The sequence below is a fragment of the Galeopterus variegatus genome, unplaced genomic scaffold, assembly GCF_000696425.1.
Source record: "Galeopterus variegatus unplaced genomic scaffold, G_variegatus-3.0.2 Scaffold2508, whole genome shotgun sequence".
In the NCBI taxonomy this organism is placed as follows: domain Eukaryota; kingdom Metazoa; phylum Chordata; class Mammalia; order Dermoptera; family Cynocephalidae; genus Galeopterus; species Galeopterus variegatus.
In genome coordinates, this window is record NW_007728619.1 from 213,653 (window position 1) to 225,771 (window position 12,119).

Consider the following 12,119-nt stretch of genomic DNA (forward strand, 5'->3'; position numbering starts at 1 on the left):
TTTTTTTTTCCCCCCCAAAAAAAAAAAAAAAAAAAAAAAAAAACGAGTAAATGAAAAAAATCTATTCTGGAATTCCTCAGGCCTTGATTTGGGCCACCTCGATAAGAAGGTCAAACAAGTAGTTTTAATGCAAGACCATCTGAAAATGGTTCTACAAAGAGTTTGTAACCCACCCACTCACTGCTTTGCAAAGGTCTCTTTGCCAACCAAGGTCATTAAGATAATTTGCCTTTGTCACTTAGGCACTTTAAAAGTCAGGAAAGAAATCACTGCACATTAACCCAATGAATATTTCTTGGATGACCATAGCTACGACTTATAGGAATGTATTGTGGGCCATAATTTGTTCAGTCCTTATCACAACCTGATAAGGTATTGTTTTTTTCAGAAGTGAAAAACAGAGGATTAGAGAAATTGAATATTGTGCCCCTAGTCACATAGCTATTAAGTAGTAGAACCAGGAATCAAACGATGTTACTATACCAAATCTTGGATTCTATCCACTACACTTCACGGCTAAAGAGACTATAATATTTTGCTAGTCTAAAAAAGAGGTACCCTGATTTGCAAATATTAGTTACCAAAATGAGGTCTCATTAGTCAAGAATCTTAAAGCTTTCTCTAGCTCAACATTGCAATAATCTCTGAAACTATTTTGCCATATAGAAATAAAAGGACCGATTCATAGCATCTTGCATAAAATTCTCTTGTCCTCTGCTAGGTTTGCCGGATTGTACTTTCGTGACACTTCCTTCTATTTTTATTTTTACTCTAGGCTCTAGATTATGAACAGCTACAAAGTGTGCAATTTAGTATTGCTGTCAAAAACAAAGCTGAATTTCACCAATCAGTAATCTCTCAATATCAAGTTCAGCCAAGCAAAGTCACAATTGAGGTAACAAATGTCAAAGAAGGATTTACATTCCGTCCCACTTCCAAGACATTTACTGTGCAAAAAGGCATAAGTAGTAAAAAACTGGTTGATTACATCGTGGGAACATATCAAGCCATTGATGAAGACACTGGCAAAGCTGCCTCTTATGTCAAGTAAGACTGTTTTTTTATGACATTTTATTATTTTTTGGTGTAGTTTTAATCTATAATCTATTACAAATAGGATGTACCAAGCATAGAAATACAAAATTGGGGCCGGCCTGTGGCTCACTCGGGAAAGTGTGGTGATGATAACACTAAGACCCCGGGTTCGGATCCTATATAGGGATGGCCGGTTTGCTCACTGGGTGAGCGTGGTGCTGACAACACCAAGTCAAGGGTTAAGATCCCCTTACCGGTCATCTTTAAAAAAAAAAAAAAAAAAAAAAAGAAATACAAAATTGACAGAAAGAAGGAAATGGATAACTAAGGAAGAGACATGTAGCTAAATCATTGGAATATACTGTGCTGTGAGCAAAGATAATATAAGTCAACATGGAAACTAAGAGAAGAACGCCTTCACCCGCCAAGAGAGATTTGGAGAAAGATTCATGGAAACTTTCAGTTGAGTTTTACAAAAGAGTAGAAGTTCACCAGAAGACCATGTTTCAGTCAGATAAAGCAGCACATACAAAGACATATATGCCTAAAATATAAGAGCAGCATGCAAAGTAATTGCTATATTATAAAGATCAAGGACACAGGTATTTTTATATTATTGCACAGAGCAGAAAATAAAAAAAAAACAGGCTAACACACATTTGAGGATTATAAAATATGGATCATCCATGCTATATTAATTTTCTGTTGCTTTCTATAAACACAAAATATATTAAACAGTAAATGAGTCACTTTCATTAAATATGTAATATTCCATATTTGAAAGAAAATTATTATTTTTTTCTATTTTAAAACAGATACGTTATGGGACGCAATGATGGTGGTTTGCTAACTATTGATTCAAAAACTGCCCAAATCAAATTTGCCAAAAACTTAGATCGGGATTCTACTTTCATAGTTAACAAAACAATCACAGCTGAGGTTCTGGCCATAGATGGTAAGAAAAATATTTCAATCATTTTTAAAGAAATGGTTCTCCAGTTGGCATTTCTTTATATAGAGATGATTGTGATTATTTAACATATTATCTTGATCACTAGATAATGAAATCAGGGAGCTCAGGTCTCAAGTCTGAGGCAGCTGAATCCAGTAGAGAAGACTGAGCTCCAGCTTCTCATTGGAGTTCGTAGGACCACTGAATTCTGTGTTTGGTCCCTGCGATTTGTTGTGGTTGAGGCAGGAATTTTTTGACCCAGAGGAATTCAAGGGTTTGAGAGGATGGATCAAGGTTTATAGAGAAAGCCCATCAGAGAAGCTCAACTCTAATGTGAGGTGTTTTTGTGAGTTACCTGTAGAGACCCTGAGAACCTATATCATTGAAGAATAAAAGTTCCTCTTCTGGAATGTTTTAAAATAATATTTATTGAGTGTGTGTTTCCCCAAGTATAAAATTAGTTTATGCTCAAGTTAATAAACAAATACACATAAACAAAACAAACAAACAAACACCAAAAATATTACCATTTGGGAAAACAGAAAAGAGCACTAAGGGTAATAACAGAAAAGACTCATAATCTCACCACCGAGAGATTTTTATTTTGTTTGTTTGTCAGCATTTTAAACGTTTTTCAGTTAATTTTTAAATCTTGAGAAATAAAAATAAATCTTTGTTTATTCCAAATACAACTCTCGCACTCTCTCCTTGCCCTTCTACTTTCCACCGTGAGATGACACAGTACAAAGCTCTCGCCACATACCTGCAACTTGATATTGGACTTTCCAACCTCCAGAACTGTGAGAAATAAATTTCTTTTCTGTCTAAATTACACAGTCTGTGGTATTCTGTTATAGCAATACAAAATGGACTAAGCCATAGAAGAAAAAATATTTCACACACTGATTACAAATGAAATGTACACATTTAAGAAAGCTATTATTTTTGTGCTGATTTCACTTGTAATCAGTGCATTCATTACCTTACAAGTTTTGGTTTCAAGCATATTCAATTGATAGCTTTTGCTCCTAATCAGACACACCACCCAACTGGGTAAATTTAAATTTATTTTTTACAAGATGCAGAAATAGGATGACATCGTTTTGCTCCTGAGAATAACAAATATCATTTCTCATAAGAAGACCCACTAACTTGGCTGCAAGAAAGAGAGATTTAAAAGATTCTTTTGTTTGTACAACTTTGTTTTATATTTATTTCTTTAATTCTAAAATGTTATTCTTACAGAAAACACGGGTAAAACTTCTACAGGCACCATATATGTTGAAGTTCCCGATTTTGATGAAAATTGTCCAACAGTTTTCCTCGAAAAGGAAGTAATTTGTAGCTCCTCATCTTCCGTGGTTGTCTCAGCTAGAGCACTGAATAATAAGTATGTTACCCCCTACACATTTTCACTGGATGAGCAATCTCTAAAGCTGCCAGTTGAGTGGAGGATCACAACACTCAATGGTGAGTAATTACAGTCAAGTTGCCTCCATAAATGAAAATTGCTGCTTCTTTATGTTTCCAGAAAAGTCAGAGAGCTCAGTTGAGAGCAGGTCCATCCCAAGAGTAATTGAACAAATTCTTTGCAATGAAGATATAGTTCTTGACTTGTGAATTCCTTCTCTCTTCAGAAGAGAAAAGGAAGGATATGATAATACATTAGAACCACTGAATATTCTGTTCTTAATATTTTCTGGTTTTCATTTCTTTTTTTTTTTCTATTTTAATGTTTATTTCTATCTCCATAGTGCATCAAAGTAATATCAGAGTCAGGCATCTATTTTTGTTGCACAGCTTTCTACATGTCTAAATATATAAATTTTTCTGAATGGGGCAGTCTGTGAGCAGACACAAGCCCTGAAGAAGTCGGCCTGCTCAAGACTCACAGGAAGTGCCACTGAGTCTATGCCACTAGTCAGGGACCTTGAGAACATGGTAGGCTAGAATTCATCAGCCCATTAGCCAATGGGGAATGGCTAATCCATCCTTCCTTTTTCCTAACATTTACCATGCTCATTTTACATTTGCTTTGTTTTCTAGAAGTTTCATGGAAATAGACATTAGACTTAATAAATATCTTCATCCTTTCTAGATTTTATAGTGACCACCAGGCCACTTCAAGCCTTTTGAAAACTAACTCACTTTATCTGGTTGTTTTCTGAAGCAATCTTGCTTCCTTTCGTGAATGTGCTGTACAGTGTCTTCCAGTCATAGGTATCAGCCACTGCCAGCGTCACCAAGGGGATCTTGTTCTCCATGGCCTCCCCCGGGGCCTTTCTGCTCCTGTGAGGATGTAAGGATCTAGCTCCAAACTGTTCACATAGCATTTGGCTCCAAATGAGCTTACAGACACATGGCCAATGAAGAGGCTTCCAAAGAAAGATCAGAGAGGGGCAGGACATGGCACTAGATGTACCTGCTCAGGTGAGGCTGAGCAAGGCAACAATAGTTGGGCTGGATGGGCAAGGCACAATGTCAAGGGCATGGTAGGGTCAAGAACGATTCAAGGAACACAAGACTGAAGCTTACGAGAGCTGCAGCAGGATCCCACTTAGAAAGGGGCAATGTAGCAGTGGAGAATGGAGAACAATTTGATGCTCAGGAGTCAGATAGGTAACAAGCCATCAGCACAAGGAAATCCTGTATGACAGGCCTTCAGCTCATGGGGTGAGAACTGAGAAGAGCAGTTGAGGCAGCAGCAGCCAAAGCTGAAACACAGTCTTGATAAGTCAGACACAAGAACATGGACTTAGGGGGAAGTCATACACTCAAGGGCCACGACTCCGAGGACTGGTGCAGACATGCAGGAGAGCAGTTAAGCCCCAAGAGAGGGGGGCCTGACATTTAAATGATGCCCACCTCCAATCCTCTTTGGTAGGAAAAGCAGGATAAGACTGAGTTTCACAAAGAAGAATAATGGGCCCACCTGGGTCAGAGAGAAGGACAAGAAGGCAGGTGCAGACAGGTTTACCCAACTGAACCCCTTATGGCCCTCATCACTACTCAAACTTCACTCTCCTATCAGCCCTGCTATTTGTGACAGTAATCTCTGTGGCAACTCTAGCTCTGCTAAACAAAACTAGGTGGTTTTAAGAGCAAAAGATACTGCTGTGGTTTGAATGTGTTACCCAAAGTTCTGTGTTGGAATCTTAATCCCCAAAGCAGCAGTGTTGAAGGTGGGACCTTCAAGACGTGATTAGGTCATGAGAGTTCTGCCCTCACAAATGGATTAATATCGTTATTGCTGCAGTGGGTTGCTATAAAAGTGAAGTCAGTCCCCTCTTGCTTTCGCACTCTCTCCTTGCCCTTCTACTTTCCACCGTGAGATGACACAGTACAAAGCTCTCGCCACATACCTGCAACTTGATATTGGACTTTCCAACCTCCAGAACTGTGAGAAATAAATTTCTTTTCTGTCTAAATTACACAGTCTGTGGTATTCTGTTATAGCAATACAAAATGGACTAAGACAGACACCTTGTCCTACTATTCAGTTTATGTTTGTTTCTCTACAGCTACCTCGGCACTCCTGAGAGCTCAGAAAGAGTTATCTCCTGGAGAGCACAGTATCTCCCTCATAGTTACGGACAGTCAGAACAGGCGGTGCGAGACACCAGAGAGCTTGACTCTGAAGGTCTGCCAGTGTGACGACAGGAGCACCTGTAGAACTTCTCCCACAGACAAAGAACCTGGGAGCACGTATGGAGAGCTGGATTCAGGGAGGCTGGGTCCCGCTGCCATCGGCCTGCTCCTCCTGGGTCTCCTGCTGTTGCTGTGTGAGTATACCACCAGCACTTCATTCTGTGCTGAGCAGGGTGACCTCCTTTGCAAGGGCCTTCTTGCTGCCTGTGCTCAGCTGTGCAACACAGGAAGAACTGTGAGCTCATGATTTAATAGGCAAAGCTAGGGAGAAATGGCATTTTCAGGAAGAATTTGAAATGTTTAACTTATCACTTGCTAACAATCTATATTAATACAGCAAAGCAAGTCATACATAGCAAACATTTAGAAAAAAGCACAAGAGAATCTTGAGGGATAAAAATAAATCATGAAAACTCTTTATACGCTGCCATTAATATTCATGGTCAAAATTATGACTTACCAACAAGTGCAGCACTTTCTAAGATATTTTGCTTACATTCAAGTCTCTCTTTTTTTTTTTTTTTTTTTTTGCTAAATATTAATTTCATATGGATTTTATTTTAACTTCAAGCAGTTTTTCCTTAACAAGTCTCATGAGATTCTAAAATAAAAAGAGAATTCTGGTCCAATAACCTTAGGGAAAATACAAGTTCATAGGATATCATAGGTTTTGAACTTTACAATGCACATGGATCTAGCACAGACTCTAAGAAGTTATTGTTTTATTCAGCATTTCCTCAGCGTAGCTTACCACCTAGAGGTACATCCCCTTCAAGACTTTCACACTTGACATGATTAAGTTTATTGAACACATTTAGAGAAACTATAAATAAGTATTATTTTTTGATAAAAGCAAAATTTATTTTATTCAATAGATAGGTTTCTGAAAAGTTGCATTTGAATCAAAATCTTGTGAACCAAATAGTATTTCGAATGTATGAGGTCTCTATTTAAAAGAACTTCATGGCAAATTCTCACATAAGTAAGAGAAATCCTTGATAAATTCACAATCATTTTCCTAACTTACTATAGAATCATAGACTTTTAGAGTTAAAATTAATTTTCGTAATGATTATTTTCATCAATTTTTTTTAATTTATGAAATATTTTTTAACTACCAAAAAGTACAGAAATTACATGACAAGCACACACATAGCCATCACTCAGACTATAAATACAGCTATAAATACAGCTAGTGGCTTTCCAGAAACACTATATTTTTCTCTTCCTCCTTCCCCAAAAGCATTTACTGTTCTAAGTTACCATTTATCATTTAGAAATATTAATAGCTGAAAGTGACACCAAAGCTTCAGTTTTTCAATATCATATTAGTCAATTTCAACAACAAAAGTTTTTTAATTACCTGTATGTGAGTCACCATGCTAGCTTCCAGGTAAAAAGGTAACTTGATTCTGGTTTTCATGTGGTTCATAGACTTATGCGTGTCTAACTATAGGGGAAAAAATTATGCCATGATAAAGCTATAAGGCAAGTGACTACAAAGGGGTATTACAGAAGGCTTCTTGGAATAGGAGAATGGTCCAACTGAGCTTGAAGAATGAGTGGGATATAATTAATATAAAAAGAGGGAAAGGAATCACACAGCCTCAGCAGGCTAAAGCACAGAGGAACTATGAAGAGTGAATGAGATGAAACAGAGAATGTGTTGGGACTAATTAGAAAAGGCTTACATATACATGCTGTGGTGTTTGTGCTGTAAGCTATGAGAAAGAGGAGTTGCTAAAGGCTTTGGATAAAAGACTAGCATGATCATATTTGTATTTTAGAAAGATAACTAACTCCAACAGCAGTGTGAACTGTAAATTAGAAAGGAAAAAATAGTTCAGAGGTTATTGTGATAGTTCAAGAGAGATGGTGGAGGCCAAATTTAGAGCTGTGACATGAGACTGGAAAGGAATGAATAGGTACGTGAGACTTTACAGTGGCACCTGGAAAGGATTTGGAGACTAATTGCTATGGTTCAAATGTTTGTCCCCCCAAAATTCATGTGTTGAAATCCTAACTCCCAAAGTGATGATATTAGAAGGTGGAGCCTTTGGGAGGTAACTAGATCATGAGGGTGGAACTCTTATGAATTGGATCAGTGCCCTTACAAAAGAGGCTTGAGGGAGACTGTGTGCACCCTTTCACCATGTGAGGACACATAGAAAGCATCATTGGTGAGAACTGGGCCTTCACACCAAAGCTGCTGGTGCCTTGACCTTAGACTTCCCAGTATCCAGAACTGTGAGCAATAAATTTCTGTTGTTTATAAATTACCCAGTCTAAGATATTTTTGTTATAGCAGCCTGAATAGACTAAGACAGTCATGGATAGGAAGAACAGATAAGAAGCCCACATAATACCCAGGAGTTTAGGTTTGGTAGTCAGTGATTGTTGAAGCCATTAAATAAAATTGAAAATATTAGAGGAAGCAGAGAAGTGCACGGAGGCAATAATGAATTTGATCTTGAAATATTTAACTTTTAAGTGTGTGGTATGTCCTGTAGGCCACTGCATATTTGAGATTGTGGCTCAGAATGGCAGTCAGAGGTAATATCCTGTGTTATTCAAACAAAAATATTTGCTTTGTGTAATCCTACCACTTGCGAAATGCCTTGTTTTGAATTTTGTGCACAACAGCACATATATTTTTCAGACTGTAGATATACACTCAACACTTTTAAAATCTTTCTTTGTGTACATATATAAAAACCAAATACACATTGCACATACAATGATAGTAAGATTTCTAAAAGATTATTATGTCCATCTAAAAATACTGACTATAGGTTTGCATTCACCACCCTTTCAAACTACTCTGTTACCTCATGTGTTCAATCTTTCCTACACGTTTAACAAAGTCATAGAATTGAAAACTGCAATAAATAAAGCATTTAGAAGTATTATTTATATGAACATTATATTAAATTTTGAGAGACTATATTAATTATGTCCAACCTGTTTTATACACTTGACCTAATTTTTTCGTTCTATATATAGGACCAACTCAATTTGCATAACTAATGTAGCCCATCCTAACAATACCACTAGCAAATCCGCATAGCACTCATTGCATTCCTTTACCTGTATTAACTCATTTAATCCTCACAACAACCTATGATGTAAATACTATTTATTCCCCCATTTTATGGATGAGTTAACTGAGCCAAGGAAGATTGTCTGAGCCAACATCACATACTTAGTGAGTTGTGGAGCCAAAATCCAAACCCTACAAGTCTGATTCCAGAGGCTGTGCTCTTAAACCCCTCACTGAGCTGCTTCTAAGTGAACAGAGTTTGAATGTTAGGATTAGGATTCAGGTGGCCTTAGAAGGCCAGAGATGGGAGTGGGGTCAGTGACAACAGAGCATGAGAAACATCTGCTTTCAAGAATGAGTATTTCTCTCTTGGTCAGTGAGCATGAGAATGACATTAATCTTTATGGTCAAGAATGTTCACAGGAAGAATGATATTTACACTGGCAGGAAGACCCCTCTAAGCTCAAGTCACAATGAAGAGATTCTCAAGTCACAATTAAGAATGCATTGATAGCCATTTAATAGGTCATCACGTTAGTTGCTGAGGGAGTTTGCTGATTAATTGCTGTTTACTAAGAGATCATTAGAGACCAGATTATTAACACTTTATCATGCCCACCTAAAATCTTGGCTATCCAGTTCATATACTCATCTGTATATTCACCCCAAACAATATGTATAGCCTCAATGTGTACAAATAAATGCAATAATCAAAAAAATGTTATGGGGCCGGCCTGTGGCTCACTAGGTAGAGTGCGGTGCTGATAACACCAAGGCCATGGGTTCGGATCCCGTATAGGAATGGCCGGTTCGCTCACTGGCTGAGCGTGGTGCTGACAACACCAAGTCAAGGGGTAAGATCCCCTTACCGGTCCTTTTTAAAAAAAAAAAAAAAAATGTTATGGAAAATAACTGAGAACCCAAACAGCCACCTTTATCATTCATCAAACAGTGCCTATTTTAAGACAACAATATACATATAGCAAGAAATGATCCAATCTGTCTCCCTCAGTTGCATAACCATATCAAATTTTAGTGTGCTTAATTTACCAAATTTTATTTTGTAAAAGCAAATTTTGCTTTTCATTAGGAATTTTCCATAAGTATTTAAAATATTGTATTTTCTTTGTAACATTTCTGACAATTTTCACATCAACTTGTTTCCAAGTGATTCCAATATCCTGATACTTTGTTTTGTTTTTCACTAGTGGCTCCCCTCCTGCTGCTGACCTGTGACTGTGGGACAGGTCCTATTGGGGGAGGGACAGGTGGTTTTATTCCAGTTCCCGATGGTTCAGAAGGAACAATTCATCAGTGGGGAATCGAAGGAGCCCATCCTGAAGACAAGGTGAGGATCCAGTTTGTAAAATACTTACTTCAATCATATAGAGAAAAAAAATTGATCTACACTGAGATGGGAAAAGGGGTAGAGGGGTATAAAATTAAGAGGCTTCTTGACCCTCACTTTGAGAGTCAATGTTGAAATGGATGGAGACTTTTAGGATTTTAGCTCTTCAGATGTCAAATCATAAATACGGTTACTCCTGCAAGAGTTTCTCGCAACAGTATTATTTGCAAAGGGCCACTTTTCACCTATACTGCTCTGAAATCTGATTCACTTTTAAATGTATTTATTTTTTGAACATGATTTACAGGAAATTACAAATATTTGTGTGCCATCTGTAACAGCCAATGGAGCTGATTTCATGGAAAATTCTGGTAAGTGAACATTGAATTTATTTTTGAAAGCAATGATGGGTTAAATGAGAAATATTCAAAAATAAAAAGTATTAAAAATTATTTTCTTAATTTGCATGTGTGCACATGCTGGGAACTGTTACCACTGAATGGGGAAATGCTGGTAATATTTTTACATTAGTCAATTCTATGACATATGTCTGGCTTCAATAAGTTAATTTATCCACTGATGCCACAGTTTTTAATATCTGAAGATTTGTTAGACTTTTTTCAAACTTTAATAAACTGAAATATGGCTTTCAAGCAATCGATTATTAATTTTTTGATTAGGGAAGATTTCACACATATAGAAAAATGTAAACAGAAATATAACAAACATCAATGTATCCACCACCCAACTTCGTTCTGAGCATTGGTCATATTTGCAGTTAAAGTCTCATGTGTGCACATCCTTGATCCTGTTCCCCAGAACTAACATTATCCTGACTTGAGTTCAATTACTAATTCTAGTGCAGTATGATTGCTTATGCTGTCATATGGCAGTATGATTGCTTATGCTGTCATATTTGTAAATTTATTTCTTTGGTTTTACCAGGTGCCTATTTTATTCATATTATATCAATGCCACGACTATGCTATAAACTAGAGGAACAAGATGACCTGATGCCCAATATTAAAACTTTTTAAAATTTCATACTTAGCAATAGATTGTTTTTAAGTGTCCAGCCTGTAAAATCTGCATGAGATTTCCCCAAATATTTGACTATTGGCGTTTATGAGCTACTACAATCCTCACCTGCTTCTCTCATTACAATTACGTAGCAAAAACTATATTCAGAATTCTCTGGAAAAAATAACTTTCCACGAAAGCGTAATGTAAAGGTAACAGGCAGAATAGTCATAATTCGTTAAATTTTATTTAGTAACCGAGACACCAAATTAGCATCTGCTAATTTGCATGATTATATTATGTATGTTTCCTCTTTGGTTTCCATATTGAGCCAATATGACTGCTTAACAACAATTTCTTTTTTTTTTTTTTGTCTTTTTTCGTGACCGGCAACGGATCGCAACCCTCAGTGTCGCGCCCGTACCAGACTGGGACCAGCAACGGGATCGCACCCCTCGGTGTTGCCCCTGCTCCTCGCTCAGCCAGTGAGTGGCTGGTCTGTATGTGGGATCCGAACCCTCGGCGGGAGCGCCACCGCGCTCCCAAGCGGCGCACTGTAGCAGTGCGCCACCGGGCCGGCCCACAATTTCTTTTTTCATGAAAACAAATAAGCATTGCATTGGAAGGTTTCCATGGCTATGTGCTCAATATTCTGACTTCACTTTACCATTTCTGGCTGTTGTCTTTGAAAATTTAGTTCCTTTGTACATTTTTAAAATTAGTATGTTTTCAGAGCTTTGTCATCTGCTACTATTCCCTTCTCTGTTACTCTCACATGATAACCGTCTCACAGGGTAACACTGTCGGAGGTTCTTATCACCTCTACTCACATAATTATATTTTCTCCCACTTACTTGCTTTACATGACAACTGCTCACAGATATCAAAAACCAATTAAAAAAATACAACAAATGAGATGTTACACAATTTCCTCCCCTGTTTTTAGAAGTTTGTACAAACATGTATGCCGGAGGGACAGTGGTGGAAGGAGCTTCAGGAATGGAACTGACCACAAAGCTTGGAGCAGCTGCTGGATCCAGAGCTGCTGCAGGATTTGCAGCAGGGGCAGCCACTGG

General features: G+C 37.6%; 1 protein-coding gene across 1 annotated transcript in view; it reads left to right on the plus strand.

The window, feature by feature from the left end:
- The window catches only part of DSG3 (desmoglein 3), a 31,339-nt gene that overhangs the window by 16,341 nt on the left and 2,879 nt on the right, over positions 1–12,119 (plus strand). Inside the window, exons 9-15 of the mRNA XM_008582054.1 lie at positions 776–1,047; positions 1,851–1,990; positions 3,233–3,457; positions 5,509–5,769; positions 9,884–10,023; positions 10,331–10,394; positions 11,990–12,102. Coding sequence (XP_008580276.1) covers positions 776–1,047; positions 1,851–1,990; positions 3,233–3,457; positions 5,509–5,769; positions 9,884–10,023; positions 10,331–10,394; positions 11,990–12,102 — 1,215 coding nt within the window. The remainder of the gene's footprint in view (positions 1–775; positions 1,048–1,850; positions 1,991–3,232; positions 3,458–5,508; positions 5,770–9,883; positions 10,024–10,330; positions 10,395–11,989; positions 12,103–12,119) is intronic.